Source organism: Lissotriton helveticus, chromosome 2_1 (genome assembly GCF_964261635.1).
Source record: "Lissotriton helveticus chromosome 2_1, aLisHel1.1, whole genome shotgun sequence".
In the NCBI taxonomy this organism is placed as follows: Eukaryota; Metazoa; Chordata; class Amphibia; order Caudata; family Salamandridae; genus Lissotriton; species Lissotriton helveticus.
Genome location: NC_136059.1, coordinates 1,167,862,100 through 1,167,884,781, shown reverse-complemented (window position 1 = coordinate 1,167,884,781; position 22,682 = coordinate 1,167,862,100). Strand labels below are relative to the sequence as shown.

The following is a 22,682-nucleotide window of genomic DNA, read 5'->3' as shown; positions in this document are numbered from 1 at the left end:
CACTCCATTTCTGTGCATCTTTGAGGAGGGTGGTGTTATATCGCTGGTGTTGGTATGTCGGTTCCATCCATCCTTTCTTTACCTTTAGCCTGGCCATGACAAGGGGATGGTGTGACACTATGTTCGCTTCATCCTACAGGGATTTCTGGAACTTCTTGGCAAAGCAGACACGGTTGATCTGACTATTTGTTGAATAATCTGGTGACACCTACCTTGACTTGTGTATTCCTTTGTGAGGGAATACAAACCCCTATCATCAGACTGTTCAGGGTGCAGAGATCTGTGAACATTTCACCATTCTTGTTCACGTCACAAAGGCCATGGTTAGCTTTGACTTCTTCATAATTAGTGTTTCGCTTCCAATATTAGCATTGAGGTTTCCCTTTAGAATGGTGATGTCTCTCTCAAGGCATTTCACCAGGATGAAGAGGAATCTGTTGTAAAACTGCTTTTTCCCATTTATGTGCTTTCATTTGTAGGTGCATAGCACTGGATAACATTCATGTTGATCCTCTTTTTCTTTGTGTGGAAGGTCGCTGTGATGTCTCTGGGATGGTGAGCTTCCCATCCAATCAGAACTGTGTTGGCTGCTGGCATTAGCTTCAGCACAACTCCCTGAGTATGTGGAGAATTCTCTTTCTCATGTCCAGAATACAGCAGCATTCCTCCTGCAGCCGGTCTTTTCTGACTGGACTGTGTCCAGCTGGTCTCACTGATGCCAAGCAGGGCAGGGTTGTATTTTTCATATCCGCTGCCACTTGGGCTATCTTTCCTGCCTTGTACATGGTCCTCACGGTCCATGTTCCGATGATGATGGTCCTGGTCGAAAGCAGGTTGATCAGCTTTGTGGTTTCCATGGATCCCTGGCATTCACCACACGGAATTATAGCTTTCCATAAAGGAGGTTACTTTCTGCCCAAGGCTGTGATGTATTTTGGTTGATGCTTTTGTAGATAATAATTTTCTACAAGGTGGGGTAGCTAGCCCCACGCATAACCCTCTTCTTTTCCAGGTGGGCTTGGGATCAGCCATTGCGCAGTTCCCAGCTAGTCTGCAGTTTTGATATTGCTGTTGTAACACAAGGCAAGGAAAAGTGTTGTGCCATGTAGGAAATTGATTTTTATATATTAAATAAGTCACCCATGTTTTTCCTGTAAGCTCACAGCGCTGCTCCGCAAACCATTTTGCTGCACCGAGCTGCATCATTTTAAAAGCACAGTGATGTATCATATTAACAGCAATACGATGCATCTATGTGCATTCACATGCGCTGAAGCACAATTGGCTGTCAGATGCCAGTGAAGGCACCCTTGGGTCATGTTGCAAGGGTGCCTACGTTGCAGGGATGATTGTTTTTGTGCCATAAGGGACTCCTTCCCGCACAAAAACAATAATTGGTGGCATTTCCTCTTTAAATGTAGAAGGGGAAGAAACAAGGACAAATACAAGTATTTCTCCTCGTTGTGCCACTCCTACACCTCCCCTGGGGAGGTGTAGCATTCTGACGCTTTCCCAGCTTTACAAAACTTTGGAAATCTGGGATGTGTCAGGTTCCATGGATGTTGCTTGGGAACACCCACAGCAACACCCGTGGAATGCGCCTTTTATGAAGAGAAATGCATGAAAGTTGCCCATATTTACAAGGCCATGAAAAGTCACGCAGGGTGACCTTACGTGGCCTTGTAAATATGAGCAGACACACATCGCCGCTGGTGCATCAAAAAAAGTGACGCATCGACAGAACAATTGGCCTGTAAATGAGTCCCTTACTGTGTAAAGGCGGACATGCTAACTATTAAAGGAAAGTATGCCCCCAGTAAAACGTTGCTGAAAGCTGATTGTCACAGTTTATGGCAAGTTACAGTTTTCCATAAACCGGCTTTTTTTGAACGATGTTTCAACTTTTTTTTAGAAACATATTTTAATGATGACAGTCGTTTTTTAAATATGTTTTCGAAAGTGTACCTTGTGGTGGCTGAAAGTCAACTGGTAGTAAATATTTATGCTGGTTCCCTTTCCTACAGTTACTGTAGCTGGCAACCCAAATATGTGTGCAATGCTGGCGTGGGAATAAAGCCAATTCCGAAAAGCCAAGAAGACTGTTGTACTGCCCGCATTGTCTACTGGGGTGAAGTGAGCCACCTTTGAGGAGCATGAACAGATGGTATCATAAGGACTTCAACAACAGTTCCAACTTACACATTAAACCTCAAACTTTTACAATCTTGAAATCCATATTTTTGTTAAGCTAGTATATTGTCTACAATGACCTCTTCTAGCATGCTTTTATAATTACACTCCTAAAATTTTTTTTTACCTGGGATCTTGCCAAAGGTTTAGACCACTAAAAGGCTGGATTATGTCTCTGGGCTTTCTTAACAAGTGGCATAATTTCTGCATCTCTTAACAGTTCTGGTATCATTTGGTATGGGATAAAACAACGGAATATTTTTAGGAAAACCAGCAACTGCACTACTACATTAATTATCATGAGTTAATTAGGGTCAAAATCAGAATTAGGAGCCTTATTATTCCATAAACTGTGAATCACTCCATAAATCTCTTCCACAGAAATTGGCGAGAGACTGGGGTTGCATCATTTTCCATAATATGCGCAGTATCTCCCTCAACATTACACAGAATGGAGTAATGGGTCAACTGGTCTTCAGTGGCAATCACACGAGCAGGCCAGATTTCCATCTTAGTCTTACCCTTTGCTACTAGATTCTAGAAATCACAAGGATTCTTACTCACAGAAGCTAGTTTGATAGCTTCCCAAGATTTCACTATAAAATCTCTATACTTTTGTTTAATGAATATTAAAGTCAAACCTTCTCTTACCAAGGCCTTTTCTATCCATGCCCTACGCCATGGACACTTGTCACCTCGCTTTAGCATCTCTGCACGCTCCATATTAAATGGCCTCCAGAGCACCACCTTGAGTTCCTGAATCATCTCCTCACATTGGGAATGAATGTCAGCATTCTCCGCATCATCAGCTAGAATGACCCACAAGCCGGAAGACTCAATAGAACCATCTGGGGTTGAGACAATTTCTTTCTCTATCACTTGACCCCATTTCAATGTTCTCCAGGTATTAGGCCTATAATTAACAGGACAACATTTTTACAAGCAGCTTTTAATATTAAGAATGCTTCACCAGTCGTTCAGATCAAATAATGGTGATAGCTTTTGTTGGACTTGTCTCTTTTTGCTTTGTGACTCCCAGCTTTTTGCCTTCTGTTGCTGAATCTGTTTTTGTTGGCATTAGCACTCTCCATTTTTTCCCTCCTGACCAGTGGTACAGTGCTTGGTGCTCTCGCCCTAAAGCATGGTAACAATTGCTACACTCCTGATTAGACCATTTAGTTTACTTATTAGTCCCTAGTATATGGCACTATACATACCCAGTGCCTGTAAATTATGCTACTAGTTGGCATCAGCACTCCTTATGCCACCCACGTAAGTAGCCTTTTAAAACATGTCTAATGTCTGCCACTGCAGCCTAAAGTGCATTTTTAAGCTGCCATTTCAACCTGAGAACAAATATTTCTGCTAGGCCTTAACCTTCCTTTTTAATAATTATAAGTCATCCCTAAGGTAGGCCCTGAATACTCATAGGACAGGAAACATTGTATTTAAAAAGTAGGACATGTTTTAACTGTTCTAGCAGTGTAAAAATTCTAAAGCCATTTTCACTGTTGTAAGGCCTATCTCTCCCATTGACAAACACTGGGTTACCTAATTGCATTTAATAAGTGCTAACTTTAGATTGGGAGGGAGCAGATACAGATATACTATTCGCAGGATGGGCTGAATCCAGCCTTACTTACACATTAAAGGGCTTTGCATTCTGCATGCACAAAGGAAGCTGACACCAGGCCTACCATACCCTTTTCATCCTAGACAGATTGACTGGGGAAGGAAAATAACTTTCCAGAACATTTGTAGGGGTAGGACAGGGAGCACCTCACACATAGGCTGGCATCCGCTATAAATATTGAACCCCTAGAGCCACTCATCAGATCACTGCTGGACCTGCGAAAGATTCAGACAAAGGACTGCCCTGTTACCCTGCTGCAAGAAAAACTGATCTGCTGCTGGAAGGACAGCCTTCTGCCTGAGGAAGGAAGACTGGACATTCTCCTTTGAACCCAGGACCACCAGAGTGATTCCAAGTGCCAGGTAGCTGACCACCTGCTTGAGCTACAGGGACGCAACAAGCTTTCAGCAGCCTGAGCCCTGCTGCTGGCCTCTGCTATGATGAGTCCTGTCACCTAGGTACTGAACCCTTGGCTGGAGTTAGAGTGTACTCCTCCCGACACAATTGAATGTTTTGTTGGAACTGAAGCAGTGCAGCGCAACCCGACACAGGACATCACATCACAATACCAGGGGCGTAAAACAGGCCCCCGCATACCCCGCGGTGCGGGGATTCCCTGAGCTGCAGGGGGCCCCCTCAGCATAGTAATTAGGCCTGAGCGCTCCAGATTTAATACGTAGCAGGGGCCCCTCCGTGTACATTGCAGGGGGGACCATTAAACTTTTGTTAAGCCATTTCACAATACCTTGCAGTTCCGGATTTGCCTCTTCACTGGAACAGACACAGCGCATCGCAGACTGATCAGACCTCACACTACAGCACCAAGGACACAAAGGTATTGCTCCGAGTAGACTAACCTCGGTCCTATATCCGGTTCACGCTTCATAGCAGTCAACCTGAGGTTGTGAATTTGTCCAGTGCAACGCAACCAGATAAATGCTTTCTGCTTCATGGTGCTATTTTCACTTAAGACTTAAAAGTGGGTCTTCTATAGCGCGACTGTCACTCCTACCGGAGTCTCCTGGCGCTGTAAATGACAAGGATCAGTTGTATAGAACAAGACCTAGATAAGGTCTAGACAGCAGGCATCAGATATTCCAAAGATTCATGTCTTTAACGCTTTTCTGAACTGCCCCTCCTGTTCGATTATTCTAAGTTCCTTTGGCATACAGTTCCAGGTCTTTGCTCCCAGTACAGTAGCTGATCTCCCGCCTCTAATAACCAGTTTAAGGCCCGGCACCTTGAGCAGGCTTGCAGCACTAGATCTCAATGTTCTTACAGTAGCTTAAAGCCTGAATCTTGCTGAGAGATATGTCGGGCCCAAATGACGATGTGCTCTAAAAGTCGTCAATAATAGTTTGGAAATAATTCTTTTATGGACTGGAAGCCAGTGGAGGGTCTTCAGGGCAGCCGAGGCCGACGCCCTATGCGGCAGCCCTAGAACAAGTCTAGCTACAGCGTGCTGGACTACCTGTAGTCTCCTCAGAATAGTTTTATTGATATCTGCAAGGAGACTATTACAGTAGTCCAGCCGCGGTAGTATGAGAGCCCCTGCCACTGTTTTCTTACCGGCCAACGGAATCAGATTGAAAAACGTTCTCAAAGTTTTTATAAGCCCGAAAAAGGTCCCGGTTATCTTCAGGACATGGGGTTTAAAAGAGAGGGAAGACTCAAACCAAATGCCTAGATTTTTTACAACCTCCACCGTTGAGGGTGGGCTGTGGTATTATCTGGCCACCAGTCATTAGGTTGAAAAAAAATGTTTAGACCAATGGGTAGAATTTCTGTTTTATCAGTGTTACAGCAGAGATGGTTATCTTTCATCCATTTTATAACTGCTGTGAAACAAGATTTGAAATGTTCTTCTGCATCAGTAGAATCCTTGTCTAAAGACAGAATCAATTGAGTATCGTCAGCGTATGATGTGATTTCAATCCCATAGGTCGAAATCAACCAAATAAGAGGGCCCATGTATATATTGAATAAAAGTGGACGCAAAGAAGTCCCCTGTGGTACACCAGTAGAAACGGTACGTGCTGGTGAGAGGAAAGATCCGGGTGAGATCACCTGCCTCCTGTGTGACAGGAAAGATGTAATCCATGCCAATGCTGTTAAACCTTGGACGGGTCGGGGACAATCGGTATTTGCCCGGCGGTATTGCCTCTGTGACCCTCTAGTTATTTAATCAATGAAGAGGCAGGCGCTGGAGACTGGAAGGCAGGAAACAAGGGTTTTTATTCTCTCCGGAGGAGAACACAACAAAACGGGCAGAAGGTATCGTTCTGAGGTGCTCTAGCTACATTTCTGAGGCCTGGCCTCTTATACACTGTTTTATGACTTTATTGCAGATTACATATTCATGTTAAAGCTTTGATGTATGGAAAAGACATTCCCGGAACTCCCCTTTGGGCCCGTTCCCACACACATTTACAGTTGAAGTCCCCACCCTAGTCACAACAGGTGATGAGTATCGCGCAGCTGGATATTCCGCCGATTCACGGAATGTGGGGGGTTTGATCGGATCTCATGGAGTGGGGGCTTTGATCAACCCGGGGATCCTTTGGTGGGGGAAGCTTTCTATTGTACGGGGAGGGGCAAGGAATGGTATCGGCAGTGCTGGGTGTCGGCCTGGGAACGGGGAAGACAAACGGGCAAACGGGGAAAAAAGGGGGGGGGGGGTTTGCATCTAAGGGCTGGGGATCGTGAAAGGGAAAAAGGGAGGTGTCGCGCTGGGAACAGGATGAGGGCCTGGGGCAGAGCAGCGCCGAAGAGGGGTTTATGATTCAAGGCAGGTGCAAGCAGGGGGTTAGTCAGCGTGCAGGCTTAGTGAGGGCGAAGGGCTATATCAGGGGCCAGCGGCATGCAAAAGGGTTCGCTCTGAACAGGGCATCTTAAAATGGCGGGTGCGCACGACAAAAGTGTGGCATCAGGGGAAGAGGCAAGATGGCGCAGATAATGTTCACCAAACCGTACTAATTTTCAACAGTCCTCCCTTTAACATATTCAAGACATCTTGCTGGTTCATTTTCTACTCGGTTCTATTGTGGTGGGCATGAGAAAGAAAACGGTAGGAACCCTAGATGAAAAGAGTTGTAAACAATACATTTTAACATTTTCTAGTTTTTAGGAGGTGGACCTATTTGATAAACTTTGATCAATTTGTTTTAGCAGGAAAGTCATAAAAATGTAATACAAAAAACGGTTCTGTAGCGAGAGCAGCAAGTACATTTCATAACGTGAACTGGTAGGTTATTACATATATCAGATTCGGATTGGAGCATGATCAATACAATGGCGGCTGGGAGAGAAATGAGGCATAGCAGAAACGGTGATTGAGGATGTCAAATGTTCGAAGTTAACGAGTTCTCATTATTCTTTGTTGTCTTTCGTTGGCGCTGTGGAGCACCGGCGGTGGAGCTACAAGTCCAGCTCTATTCTAAGTTCTGCGTTGCAGGGCACGACCCTTTCCTCGCGTTTCTGGTCGGAAAGGTCCTTTTCGCCCTGTGTCCTTTGAGGTGATTGTCAGAAAGTTCAGTTGGAAGAAGAGCGTACAAAAGAGTCCATAGGGTAGGTCGGAGGAAAAAGGGGGATGGAGCAAGGCCAAATTAGGAACAAACTAGGGGAACGAGAGACTTCAGATAGGCGGGCGTGTGACGGAATTCAGAGAGCGGGGACTGGTCGGCAAACACTGGACATCGAGCAGGGGCATCAGGTCGCCCCTTTCTTCTTATGTTGTCGAAAACAGTGCCTCGTCCTGCAGCTCTTTTCTGTCGTGGTCTCGCCTTGGCTAATGTCGCAGGTGTTCCCTAGTCTGCAGTCAGGCCTCGTGCTCCCACATCCGGTCCTTCTCTCCTCCAACAGCAGTACCCTTAAACAAGTTTGAAAAGACAGTCTTTAGAGAATTTGCAGATCAAGATAATCAAAAAGTCTATTTCTCTCCCAACTCCAGGCAAAGAATGAAAATGTCCGTTATATTAGTGTTCACAACTGGCATATAAATGACCGGTGACGGGCCTGTTGGATTTACTATGACTTTCCTTCACAATTATTTATTTCAGTCACGACAGTTCATCTGATGGTGACCCACCCTCGTGAGACGAGCCTGGCAAAGATATGCCGTTCTCTAGAGTTTTACATTTACAAAGGGTACGGTGAGTTGTCAACATGGTACTAAACAGGCATTTTGCTGAGAGACGAACATGGCTAAACATTTCTTTTCTATCGATGCATCCTGTTTTTCAACTACTACGGGTTCATTTCGATGATTTCTTCACCTTGGACTAGTCTGTTAACCTTGTAAAACATCATTCTGGATCCTACGTAACCTCTTACGGCCTGATTACTTAATTAGAAAGGACAGGGGTTTTATGGGAAATAACCAGGGACATAGGAAACTTGTGGTAAGGGCATAAAATCGACCCATCTCTTACCACCGGGGATGAGGGGCAGTTTCATAACTCCCGTTTGGAGCGGCTGGTACGGGGACAGGGGTGTTCATGGAACATGAGGATGTTTCGATCATTTTTACTATATGGACATTGCGACAATTCGGGGCGGGGAAGGTCGAGTATTCTGAGAGCTTTATTATAACGCAGGAGCCGGTGACATGCAGTTCCCTTATTATGGGTCAGATTAGGGAACCTCGGTCGTCTTACCTGTCCTTTCCCTTACAGCCCAACCTTGGTTCATTGACTTCCAGCGGAAAAGGAGAGGTAATGACACGGTCTCAGGGTGATTGTATTAAAGACAAGTTTTTGTGCAAATACTGACGGTATTTGAAGCCAATTAGGTGGTGCGCTAGGGGTGGCAGTCTGCCAATTTCGGGGCTAATCGCTCGGAAGAGTGGGAGTGCAAAAAAAATAGAAGGAGAGAGAGAGAGAGAGAGAGAGAGAGAGAGAGAGAGAGTGAGAGAGTGCAACGGCAGGCTAAATAGTACACGTGCAACAGAGAGGGTGGCAGTGTAGTCAAGAAAGGCTATTTAGTGCATTACACAGTAAAGGACATTCACGGGTCTGCGTTAGGATCTTGTAATCATGCAGTTTGAGTATTAGACAGGGTAGAGGGGACGTGCCTTGAGAAAAGGAAAGAAGAGAGGAGGTACCATTTTGTCGCATTTTCTCGCATTCTCGGTCCTTCGACCAGTTGGGTCAGCGCCTCGGTCACACACACACACATTCTCTCAGTTTCGCATCATACGTGACATAGGTCCATTCATGCAGCCTGGGTTAAGAGTGATCACTTTTTATCAGATCATACTAGTTCTACAAGCTTGTTTGCTACGTGAGTAGTTTGCAGGCGTGCTTAGGTGCCACCTTACAGCGTTGGTCTGTTTCGTGCATTAGACATAGCCAGGCTTCAGGTCTTCGCCACACCTCGGCTGTAATCTCTGATGTAACCTGCAGAGGGAGGGAAAAAGGGGGGAAGGGGAGGGAACAGCATTCGCGCATATTTAAATACAAGTATTCGAGAGTCCTTTACTCACCTCTTACTCGTCTTCCCTCCTCGGGGCAGAGTCCCCGGGGATATGGTTTCTGGAGTCGGGGGGGGGTCAGTGTGTCCATATAGGTCGTGTGCGGAGAACGTGAAAAGGAAACCAGAGGTGCCTAGTGCGAGGTATCTAGTCAAAGGACGTATCTCACTATCGGGATCCTTAAACCTCCTTCAACGCTGTGGCGTTCTAAGGTTCTTCGGTTCTTGGGTCAGCTCCGTTCCCTGATACCTTGGAACGTTGTACTTTATAACGTTTACATCATTTCATTTCACCCTCCTTTTACATTCCCTTATTTACACCGTTCGTTTTACCCATCCTTGGAAGTCAAGGTCTTCCTCCACGCGAGAGTTCATGAGTCAGTCGCGTACTTTGAAGGCAGAGTGTCGTGTTGTCGATCCGATCCGTCCTCCAGGGCTGGGCGACCATCTTCTTTCAACCTTAAAGAGAGAGCAGAGTAGGGTGCACAGAAAAGAACTTTCCCACCGATCCCACATTTTTTTTTTTTTTTAAATAAAGCATGCAATACCCGTCCATAGTTTCGAAAACCTTTATTTCTCGGAATCATTTCAATACGTAGATGATGAGGGTGCAGTCGTATTTGGTCGGACATGGCGATGGTTAAAGCGCGTACAGTGGGAGTGTCGTCTTGCGGAAATAAATACATTGGAAAGTTTTGTTCATTCATTTGCAGGAAACTAAAACGTCTATTAATTGGCTGGGGGTTCGGGGGCATTTATTTCATAATTTAGAAGCATAATCATAATAGTTGCAATCAGATTTCCTATATGCATACTGTATGTGTGCGTCGTCGATGAGGTTATACATCAGCTATAGGAATATAATACTTTGTACATTTGTAATCAACATTTTTAACGGGATCCTTTCATACTGTTCGTCGAGTGAGCTCTCCTTGTCTTTTCTAGCCAAGTGTACAAAGGATCATATAAAGTCTCAGAACATCAAGTTTATATTAGTGCGAAGGAACACCACGAGGTGTTCGCAAGTCCCTCTTGATACCGGCGCCATTTTGGGCGGGGCCGGCTCAGTCCGGAAGCAGCATCAGGGGGAAATGTTTCCCATTACTGGCAGTTTGGACCAGAGTCCCTTTCGGCAGTTCTAGAATTCATGCTAACAGAAGGAGTGGCAATGTCATGTTTATTTCGTTGGCGGTCAAGGCAGCCGTCCCTTACCGGAAACCTGCAGAGGCCGAAGGTTCCGCCGGGGACTTTTGTAGGATCTTCAAGGCTGCGGAGATGCTGTCGGAGATGGGGGCTCGTGCCCCAGTGGGCAAGTGTCCGAGTTATATTGCTGGTCAAAGTTGCTCTAGTGGCCGGGGCCCGCCTTCCAGCGGACCCAGACGCCATTTTGAGGCCCTACAGGGGCCACTCTCGTCGAGTTTGCAAGAGTGGAAGAGATCCTTCGGAGTGAAAGGAAGAGGTCCCTGTTGTGTGAAAGCGGGACGTTCGGCTGGGGTGCAGCTGTGATGCCCCCACCTGGGGGGGCGAGGGAGACTCGTTCGCGCCGTCTCCTTCTCCCGGTGCACTCCGTGCTGCTCTTTTTCATCGCCCCGCATGAAGGTCTCTCCACATCCGGTGTTCCCCAAGTCTTGTGCTCAGTGCTGTGGGGGTCTGGCCACCTGTGGCGCGCATTCGGCGCGGCACGAGTATCGGTGCAGTCATTGCAGGTTCGGTGTTCCGGAAATATGGGCACCATTGTACATTCGGTGCTGCGCAAGTATTGGCGTCGCCGCTTGGCTGGAGGAGTTTGGCGTTGGGCCGGGGCTGGGAAGCCTCCTATCTGTGGAGGTGGGGGGGTGGCTCGTCCGCGTCGCCTCTCCCTCCCGGCCCGACCTGGACGCATTCCTGCAGGGGTATGGACAGGGCATCCGCCGCCCAGAGCAGCTGCGGCTGTTGCGGAGGAGAAAAGGAAGAGGTGCCTCGCTCTTCTCTGGACACGTGGCGGGACTACTTAAGTCTATCCAGGCCCGTTGCGGCTGAGCCGAGGAGGCATGTGGCGGGATTGCCTGCAACTACCTAGGGCCGTTGCGGCTGAGCCGAGGAGGCATGTGGCGGGATTGCCTGCAACTACCTAGGGCCGTTGCGGCTGGACTCCGCTGGCCCCTGCCTCTCCTCCGGCTTCCCCATATGTTAAGATTTCCTGACCAAGAGTTGGCAGCGGGGCCCGCCTTATATGGGTTGTCGCTGGTTGGGCGTAGCCGTAACCCTGCCCTACTTTGGAAGGTTCCAGAATGAGGGGGGGGCGAATGTTCTGTTTGACTTTCATTTTCTACAGTTTACCGTTATTATTTCTTGTTTGCTGTGTTAAATTAAAAGTTCAAGTTCATCAATGGTCTACGGATTTTGTTGTACCATTTCTTTCTTTCCAGGTTGCTTTTATGCTAAGTTTCTGCTTAACAGAGGTTGTGTAATACGGAAACACGTGTAGAGGGATGACGCAGATTCGTACATTACATACACACAAACTCAGACGGGGGGACAGTACAAGTACGACATACAAAGACCCAAGACGAATATAAAACAGTTATTGGTCATAATTATCTCTTTCCGTCTGTGAATTTTAAAGCGAGGCTGGGTTCCCGTCTTGACGTTGCCCGACCTAGGAGAACTTGAGCATGCCGCTGAAATTGTCCTGGCGAAATCTGTGCCATCGGGCATAATCAAATGTGGTGGTTCTATCTGGTCTGTCTATGTAAGTCGGGTTCTTCTTTGTCTCGCGCTTTTTCTCATACTGCCGATCTGTCGTTCCTGTCGGCCCTTTGCCTTTACTCACGCTCAGTAGAGTCGGGCATTGGGCTTTCCAGTGTCCGACATATCTACAAAAAGCGCATTGGTCTGGCCCTAAGTCTGGTCGTCTTTTGCGTAGTGTCGGGGGATAACTTGTGGGTAGCGGTGTCCTGGGGTTGTCCTGTCGGTATATTTCTCTACTTGGTTTGTCCTCGTCTTTTCTCTGTCGTTGCATAGCCTCTCTGCGCCACATTCCGAGACTGTCGAGCATAATAGGCGTTGTCTTATTATTTCGAAGGGCTATTTCTAACGTTTCTATTTTATCAAGGTCAAAGGATCCTGCCAGTGGCCACTGTTTGTCTTGACTTTCTTTGGTATACCTGTGCCACAATTTATTATAGGCTATGGTAACTAATCCATAGTTTATGAACATGTCCTTATTAGGGGTGCCTTCTAGTGGAGCTATATGGTCCACCTCTAATACACGGTCCGGGCTGAACCAATTATCAATCAATGGGGAGAAGACAGACATGACGGCTCGTAACGAGGGACTAATAAGTCAGCAGTGCCTATCTTATCACTAGGTGCAAAGACTAGACAGAATATTCCTATTCTACGTTGTTTGCAGGCAGTGAATACCTCATGAACAAAAAATAAAAAAGAGTAACCAAGAGCGCGGAACAATCAAGCAATTAATAAATAAATAAATAGGATAGAAAAAGGACAATGGGGAGAGTAAGTAGGGCGCAAAAGTCTGCGTCCTCTACCCTTTCACTAACCGCAAAGAGGAAGCTGTTGTTTCCGGTTTGCGGACAGAGAATCTCCAGAAGACAATCTGTTGAACAGTAGTTCGGGGTTAAAGAACCCAGTTTAATCAGTGAGGGAGTGGGGAGTCTCCCAAAAACCGTTAAGAAATAATAGAGTCAGTGGGGGAGAAAGATAGGCGCGACGGTTACGTTACCTATCCTTCACCGTTTGCAAAAGAGAAGGAGCCTACTGTTTCTCCGTGTGCAGACAGTGAATCTCCAAATAGGTCAAACAAAGAGTAATACTAGTATTTTATAAATAATCAAGCAATCAAACAATCAAGCAATCATTTCGCAACTTGTCGTGATTACACGACCTTACCCGGACCATGTGGACAGTTTCTTGTCTTCCGAATCCAGCGCCCGTTCGTCCTCTTTTTCTCGTATTTCTCACGGCACTCCTAATGGTTCCCAGTCAGGACCGTAGATCACTCGAGAGAGGTCTGTTCGGAACTAGTGAAGTTCGGATGATCGGCTGCCAGACGAGGGTCTATTGGGCAAGAGCTCTCCCGATCGTTGCAGTCGTTCACTCTGTCGTCGGGACCTCTCCCACTGGATCCACGAGTCGCTGATGGGCCCCACGCTTGGGACGCCAATTGTTAAACCTTGGACGGGTCGGGGACAATCGGTATTTGCCCGGCGGTATTGCCTCTGTGACCCTCTAGTTATTTAATCAATGAAGAGGCAGGCGCTGGAGACTGGAAGGCAGGAAACAAGGGTTTTTATTCTCTCCGGAGGAGAACACAACAAAACGGGCAGAAGGTATCGTTCTGAGGTGCTCTAGCTACATTTCTGAGGCCTGGCCTCTTATACACTGTTTTATGATTTTATTGCAGATTACATATTCATGTTAAAGCTTTGATGTATGGAAAAGACATTCCCGGAACTCCCCTTTGGGCCCGTTCCCACACACATTTACAGTTGAAGTCCCCACCCTAGTCACAACAGGTGATGAGTATCGCGCAGCTGGATATTCCGCCGATTCACGGAATGTGGGGGGTTTGATCGGATCTCATGGAGTGGGGGCTTTGATCAACCCGGGGATCCTTTGGTGGGGGAAGCTTTCTATTGTACGGGGAGGGGCAAGGAATGGTATCGGCAGTGCTGGGTGTCGGCCTGGGAACGGGGAAGACAAACGGGCACACGGGGAAAAAAGGGGGGGGGGGTTTGAATCTAAGGGCTGGGGATCGTGAAAGGGAAGAAGGGAGGTGTCGCGCTGGGAACAGGATGAGGGCCTGGGGCAGAGCAGCGCCGAAGAGGGGTTTATGATTCAAGGCAGGTGCAAGCAGGGGGTTAGTCAGCGTGCAGGCTTAGTGAGGGCGAAGGGCTATATCAGGGGCCAGCGGCATGCAAAAGGGTTCGCTCTGAACAGGGCATCTTAAAATGGCGGGTGCGCACGACAAAAGTGTGGCATCAGGGGAAGAGGCAAGATGGCGCAGATAATGTTCACCAAACCGTACTAATTTTCAACAATGCGAAATCGGATATGCCACAGGATCTCAATCTGGCTAGCAGGATGTTATGTGAGATGGAATCAAATGTGGCAGAAAAGTCTAAACTGCCTTCTTGCCGTCGTTCGTTATAAATGTAATGGTGTCCGATATCTCAAGTAACGCCGACTCAGTCGAGTGCTTTGGTCAAAAAACGGATTGGCGGGGATGGAAAATCTGTGTTGACTCTGACTAACTGGAAAGTTCTTTCTATACTATTCTCTCTGTGATCTTACCTAAGAATGGTAACAGGGATATGGGCCTGTAAATAGAGAGATTAGAGGGATCGATGTTCGGTTTTTTCTTCAATGTTTTCACTGTGGCAAATTTCCATTCATCCAGTACAATACTGGTAGAGAGTGATGAATTCACACTATTATTGATCAACCGGTTCACAATATCAATGATATGGTGTAATAAAATCGGGGGGCAGGCGTCCAATGGAGAGCCTGGTTTACAGGCCAATATCATCTCCTTGGTTTGGGCGAGCGTGGCCATTTGAAAGGCTTGAAGGCCAGAACTGTCATCTCCATTTTCTGACACCTGTCCCTCAAAGAGACTTCGAGTAATTATGAATCACAAAGTTCTTTTGGATGGCCTTGATCATATCTTTAAAGTATATCGCAATTTCATTACATAGCTTTTGAGAGGGAGGAATTTCTACATGTACGCCTTTGGGATCTGTGAAAGATTTTACAATTGTGAAGATTTCTTTTTGATTATGCTTTGCCAGAGTTATTTTATTATGAAAATATTCTTTTTTTGCTGATTTAATGGCTGAATGGTATCTTTTCCTAAAAGTGTTAAAGATCTGTAGGTTAGATGCATCGTATCCCTTTCTCCATCTGCGTTCCAGCTGTTTAGACTGCAGATGAAGTCCCTCCAGTTCTTTTGAGAACCAAGGGTTGTTATGAATTTTCCTTTTGCTCAATTTGACCGTGCGCTCAGTCGGGGATAATTCTTCGCCTATAGAGGGTTGTATGTCAATACAACGCGGTGTTTACACGGTGTTACCACGACTTGCGCTGTAGGGTGCTGGACTTTGGAATAGTAAGATTTACTATTCCAACTCTAGTCTACGTACAGTATAGTAAATCTACTATTCCTTAGCCTAGAGCGCCCTCCAGCGCAAGTCGTGGTAACGACTTACGTTGTAAAACCAGCGTTGTAATGGTAGTGCGGTGTAAACACTGCGTCGTAATGGATGTTCTCCCCTATAGAGAATATCTAACTGTGAAACTGGCGAGAATCCTCTCCTGGTTCTCCCGTAAGTTTGGAACCTTGTCTTGGGCGATTGTATGCAAAGAAGGATTAGTGGCTAGGCGATGCCAATCCTTCCTTGAAGCCCCTATTTCATTCTTCCTCACCCCACTATCCTTATTAGGGATTGAAAAAGCTAACGGGATGAAGCAATGGTCAGACCAGACCTGTGGAATTGGATTTCCTGTCTGGAGTGAACTAAAGTTGGTACAAACAGCATCCAGGGTATGCCCTGCTCTGTGTGTTGGTCCCTGGACCATTTGTTTCATGCCCAGCAAGTTGACCGTTTCCAGGAAGGATGTAACCCCTGGGCTATCACTGCAGTCTAAGTGCAGATTAACATCGCCAAGTAGCAAGAAATTTGCATATCTGAGCATAGCTTCGCTAGGAGCATCTCCAAGTGAGTCCAAAAATGCCTTACTATTGCCTGGAGGGCGATATATCAAAGCCCCAGAAAAGGAGAAGAAATTATTAATAGTACAACAAAAGCCCATGTGTCCTGCTCCTCTAAGTCCTGGCAAAGTGAAGACTTTCCATTATAAGGTCTCTCTATGTAAGATGGCTACACCTCCCCCACTGCCGCCCTCTCTATCTTTCCTACAAATTGTAAATTGGGGTGGCAGAGGAACCGCAATGTCCGGGTTAGAGTCTTCTTTTAGCCAGGATTCCATAAAACATAGGAAATCTAAATCATTGTCCATGATCAATTCCTTAACATCCAAGGCATGTTGACCTAATGATCATGAATTAATTAAACCCCCCTAATACCTGTCTGGTGACCAGCTCCCTTTACTTCTTCTATTATTTTAGTAGACTCGCCAAATGGTATCTGTAATTTACATTTCTGGCAAGATATGGGACCTCTAAGTCTATTAACGTCCATATAAAGGTCACAATCTTTGTTGAGAATTAAATCATGCAAATACTTAGCTGAAAGTATTCTACCTGGTTGTAAAGTGGCAGCGTGACTGGCGCTGGTAGCGTGTCGGGCGCAAACGGGCGCAGACGGGCTTGCCTTTGGCGCGCCCACTGCGCGTCATCGCCCGTCCCTCCATTTATTCTGTTGTGTTGTCACTTTATTATTGTTTGAATACTGCATAAATACTTAACGTATTGCCTCTAAGTTAAGCCTGACTGCTTAAGTGCCAGGCTACCAGAAAGTTAAGCACAGGTTAATTTAGTGACTTCTGTGGTTCACCCAGACAAGGATTGTGGTTGTTGTCTGAGTGGAGCTTCCACCCCCTCAACCAATAAGTCAACTTCTTACAGATTTCTACGCAGTGTTGTACCTCAGAGTCCTAACTAATCCAACTTTTATCCATATTTACACAAACATAATTCACCTGGATGGACTTCTCCTGTAGGATATCTAAGAGCAAAACACATGATGCCGTGTACTACATTCAAGAAGGAAGAATTAAAATGCTGTATATATGTAAGGTCACAGGTTCCGTAAGAAGAGTGTTTTTTTTGCTAATAACGTTGGCACCATTTTACGAATCTTCACAAAACTGTCAAAAAAAATGTATCTACCTCAGCGCTTTCCTGGAAAGTTTCCAGGTGACCTGTCACTCACAGAGGGACCAAGAAAAATAGGTGGTCCCAAAACATATGTTTCCCATGTTAATTCCACAGCTAAACAGAATTACACCGAATTTGGAAGAAAGTTTGATCTTTATTCAGAAAGTGTGTTTTGTGTGATTTGGTGTAAATCTATTCAGCTGTTTTTCTGAAATTAGTGTTTAAATTATAGTGCTGTCTGGACGGTTGGTCCCACTGGAGTCTTGTGGTTCTCTGATGGTACAATCAATTTGAAGCATTCCAATTGGCTAAGAGTGATTTATTTCCACATCACCCCATTCTGATTGGCTGGCTACAACATTGAGAAAAATGGTGAGGACACTATTACAAGGCACAGAAATAAAATAGTAAAACCATAGATGGGGCAGGGTATAGGTACTCTGACCCTCGGCACTTCTGGGGGAAGCCAGAGGGAACCTCCCCTAGAGGGGCCAATTTTCTTTTTTTTAAACCATGCCTCAGGTCATGCAGTACTCAGGACCCAGTGCGGTCCTCCATGAGGTAGCGTAGGAATCCACTGCGAGACTATAACCCCAAGATGATGCAAGCTTCACTGAGTGAAGCTTGCCCAGTCTCCTGGTACTACGAGGTGACGCTTGAACTGTGGTACCATGGTAGTACCATTGTACTGAATAAAAAGTATTAAAAAAATGTTTTTAAATGTGGGATTGGAGTTCAATTGGGGGTTGGAGGTTCTTTTGATACCTGTTTTCTCCCTTTGTCAATGTTTTCCTGTTTTTAGACTCCTCTTTCTTTACCCCTTTTGTGTTTTTCTCTCTCTTGCTCTGGATTGAAGTTTGTTGAGGAAATATAAGTGCTGGACCACAATAAAGAATTCTGGTGGGTCCCTCTGTCTCACATTAAGCATTGGGCCTTACAATCTATCTTTGTCTTTGCACATAGACACTGGGGGCACAAGAGACACCTTCCTGTGCAAAAAATATTCCATGGAGGCATTTTCCTCTTTCTTTGTGTACTGCAGAATAGAAGAAATAACAGGAGAAAAAAAGATATTCCACCTTGTTACTCCTCACTAGGGAAGGTGTAGCATTTTCACGCATTCCCAGGTTTACTATCTGTAGTAAATCTGAGAATGCTCTAAAATCCATGGGTGGGTGTGTGGTAGTGCTCGTGCTCCAGCCATGGAAAGCCGCCCTGCTAAAATGTAATGCAACACAGTGCAAGAGCTACGTTTCTTTACTATTCTTTTAAAAACCACAGAAGGCGGGGCGAAACGCTCCTTGAGTGACTTTGTAAATATTACTGAAGACTTTGCATTGGTGATGCAAGGACAACACAAAAGCTTGAAAACTCTGGGCATAAGGCCCTGATGGTGGGCTTAAGGAGGATCAGATATTTATTGCATCAGATATATATTTTCTGACATTGCAAGATTTGGAATTTGTTGGGTGTGATAAATAACACCAATTATAAATTATCTCCCACAAATTGGGGCACTTATTGATGTTTTCTGCACCATAATTCACATGTTCCATTAATTTATGAGAATTTCCCTTAGTAAATTTTGCTAAGCAGGTTGGTTACTGCACAGCCTAGAGTTCCGATATTTGCCATGACTGGAATTACACAATGCAAACTGAAATTAACTGGCCCATCCATAATCAGAGCATCAGTGCACCAAAGGATTCTTTTTTATTTGCATATTGAGGATAGGGCGTTGCATGATTTTTCTCCATGGAGCCACACAATCTGCTATCTTTACAGTGGATTTTCAGCGTAAGTTGCACTGAAACCCAAGTGGGTTTTATTCCATAGGTGCACACATTTGCTTGCAATAGTGTGGTCATGCATGGTATGTTTAATACCCTTGGTCTCAGAGCTTTGTAGCTAGAAAGCTCTATCTTCAAGAATCTAGATACATGAGCACTACTGTACATGATAGTGGAACCACCTTTTCAAAACTGAACAGTAATCACAACTATTCAAACGCTTCACAATATATTGAAACAAGCATTGGCAAAACCACTATGTTTCACCTATGCAAGATCTATTGGCCTTGTCTATGATTGTTTAGCTATGTTGTACAGGAGCATGGCTGCTGTGCAACATGGCTGAAAGTTAAAGAAATCCATATTATTTTTTTTAAACGCTGCGAGTCACCCATGCCCCATAATTCCAGTGGCCCTGGTTAAGACACAGCAGCAGCACATTACAACATGACTATAATAGTATAAGTGCCTCAATACATGCATTTCTTCTATAATCTAACTCTGTGGTACCAGAACTTCTCAGAAGATTTGCTGTACTTTTAATGACAATTCCACAGATGTACGTTGTTATAACACATGCTTTTACTACGCATGCCTTTACAACGCTGGTTTTTCAACGCAAGTCGTTACAACGACTTGCGTTGGGGGGTGCTGGATAGTGAATAGTTTAATTTACTATTCCAACTCCAGTCCCCGTGGATAGTAGGGAAGGTGTTGTATAGTAAATTAAACTATTACCTATCCTAGAGCGCCCCCAGCGCAATTCGTTGTAATGACTTGTGTTGAAAAACCTGCATTGTAAAGGCACTGCGTGGTAAAAGTTGCGTCGTAAAGGATGTTTCCCCAATTCCACTAGCGTCTGATAATGTTTTAATCACACCATTTGACTACTTCTAGTTCCAAATAGAATATCACAAAATGTGCCTTGTAGGTGACTTTGTATGGGCAGTAAAGAGACAGTAATATGAAAGCAAGGGGAATTGGTGATTCATGCCATACTATGCTCCTTTCTACATCTCTGCCCCAAACTTGTGCTTTCCCTGCTGGAAAATATGCCGTCCTCGTGTTCTTTTATAACACATTGTAGTAGGCAGGCATGGCCGCCAGCAGGTGGCGTGATAAGTGCAGGGCAGGGACGAGAGGACTCACATACGTTCCCATAAATGATACATGTGTTTATATGTGCAGAGTCCTATACACACAAAGACCCATGGGTGGTTTCCAGTGTGACTCTGCACCAGTGTGAAGGAAGCCACATGTGTATGGAGAGCAGCTGTGATCCCTGTAATAGTGGCGAGGATATTAATATTAATCGATTTTTATTGTATTAATCACATGGATTACAATAATAATGAAATGTAAAATAGAATATACTTACTATCATAATTAATAGAAGTTAGAAAAATAACAAAAAATATGGTATGTGGGTCAGAGATATAAAACAAGAAATATGGTTAAGATTAGTTAGCAAGACGCTAACAATTTATCGTCATAGTCTAAAAATGTCAGTAATTTCATAATAAAACAATTATCTTGAAGCTTGACAGTGACAGCCATGGGGGTACATCCTATTTTTGCCTCCTTCAAAATCAGACGTAAATATAGTTTAGTTAAATACAAAAGTTTTGGGCAAGTGCACAGTAAATGCATGACGGTTTCCGTTTAATACCCACAGAGTCAACATGTAGACTTTCCTTTGAACATTTGATTCCAAGTTCCCTCAAATTCATAAATAGGAATATAAAACAGTCTCAATCTTAAATATTTCTGTTTGAGTTGAGGATAATAAGGAATAAGGCCATGCAGCCGGGAGTGATGAAGCCCAACTTGAATGGAGGAGTGAGTGGGAGGGAGGCGGAAGGAGGATGTGGTGCTACAGAGATGCTGGCCTTGGAACCAGGTTTGAGTCTCTGCGTTGGCTCTACATCCTGGGATTGTGGGCAAGTCACTCTCACGCCCTTGCCTAAAAAATATGAATGTGATTTTGTGTAGTGTAACTGGTGCTCATGTAAACACCCCAGCAACTTCTGGTTGGGTCTGCACTATTCAAAAATGCAAAAAAGAAATATAACCTCAATCACAACAGTCACAGCAGGCATGTGCTAATACATTTAAATTAAGCTGTACCAGGAGCGGGAAGTGAGGTGTGTTGTGTGCTGCCGAATTAGAAGGCACACAGAAGAGTTATAATGATGCCAACTATTGGTAAGCAAATGGGTGGACTAAAAGCCAATTTGTAGAGTTTTTTTTTTAGCTACAAGAGATTGTCGCCAAGCAACAGCGCACGGACACTTCCTGCAGGCGAGACCTAAAAATAACTAATGTTTATATAAATGAGGAGTCTGGCTAACCATCAGTTTGAAATAGCTTCTTTGGCTTGGCTGAAAAGAATTAATCAAGTCAGAAACAATTTACCAAATTGGCTTTATTTACTAGTACATACGAATAAATCTTAAATTTGTGATTAAAGTTTTAAAATCTGCTTCTTCCCGATTTTGTAGCCCGTCTGCCCTGATATTTTTTGTGCCCACCATTTTCTTGTTTTATGGTGCATTGAAAGTGGATATAAAGCAATTCATTTTTTGCAACAGTAAATGACAGCCGTAGCTGTATTCTAAGTTTTCGGTCACTGTATTTTTACCATTTTAGAAATAAGATTTAGAAATTGTCACTAAAAATACCTGTTCATAACAATTTTTTGTTACTAATGATGAAAATTCCTGACCTGGCAGTGTTTGAAAAGAGCCTGAACAGTTGCCTTGTGCAACATGTAAACTTGTGCAGCAGCAATGTGAGCTCAAACTAATGTCTTTATGTTTCCACAGTGCTCTGTAACTTGTGGCGAGGGGACGGAAGTCAGGCAGGTCCTGTGCAGGACGGGCGACCAGTGCGATGGAGAAAAACCTGAAGCTGTCCGGGTTTGTAAGCTTGCTCCCTGCAATGGTATGTAACTCAGAATGTTCACATTTTTAATGGGTGGTGCAGAGGTAATGTAAAATGGTCAAAGAGCCCCTAACAAAAAGAAGTGATACACCAACCTTCGCGAGACAAGCCTCCATTAGAACGCAAGAAGTAACCCCCGCCCTGGAAAGACCGTGAAGTACTTATAGGACCTCTTTATGTTTAATGCAGTTACAGGGCTGGCCTTACGGTGGTGCAGCTGGTGCGGCCGCACTGGGTGCTGACCTGGCAAGGGGGGCACTGTGTTTAGCAATAATGTACAATTTTAAAACACCGGCAGCAGAGTTCCTTGTGTGTCCAGCTTTCAGGCCGCAATACAAATATCAAGATAACTCTTGTGATTAATGTTACTGCTAGAGCACAGCTTTCCAAACTGTGTGGCGCGACACGTTACTGTGTCGCGACGCATGCGTAGGTGTGTCGCACGATGCGACGTGATGACGTCTTCCGGCCGGCCGCTATTAGGGGAATGCGAATTGAGTGACGTGCAAGGCGGAAGGCGGAGCAGCTGTAGTGCCTCATGGTCAGGAGCTCGATCCCGGTATCCCGAGACTCAGTGGGTGTGGTGTTGCAGCGAGATCCGGATCCTAAAGTGGGGGCATTGTCAGAGTCTTAGCGGTGTGCAGACCTATACAGCGAGAGGTCAGTGGGAGTATTGACCCACCCTCCCCCTCCGGGATTGCTACGGTGCTGCTCACGGCCCTGAACTCGTGGCCTTGCTGGGACACAGGGATATCGGAGCCACCTCTACCCTATGCTCCCAGGCACTCGCTCGGTTGGTACACACAGAGTTCAG

General features: G+C 45.2%; 1 protein-coding gene across 2 annotated transcripts in view; it reads left to right on the top strand.

Moving 5' to 3' along the window:
* LOC144818519 (A disintegrin and metalloproteinase with thrombospondin motifs 3-like) overlaps nucleotides 1-22,682 on the top strand; it is a 641,954-nt gene that overhangs the window by 593,844 nt on the left and 25,428 nt on the right. For both annotated transcript variants that reach the window (XM_078676013.1, XM_078676012.1), the window contains one exon: nucleotides 21,751-21,868. In XM_078676013.1, coding sequence (XP_078532139.1) covers nucleotides 21,751-21,868 — 118 coding nt within the window. The remainder of the gene's footprint in view (nucleotides 1-21,750; nucleotides 21,869-22,682) is intronic.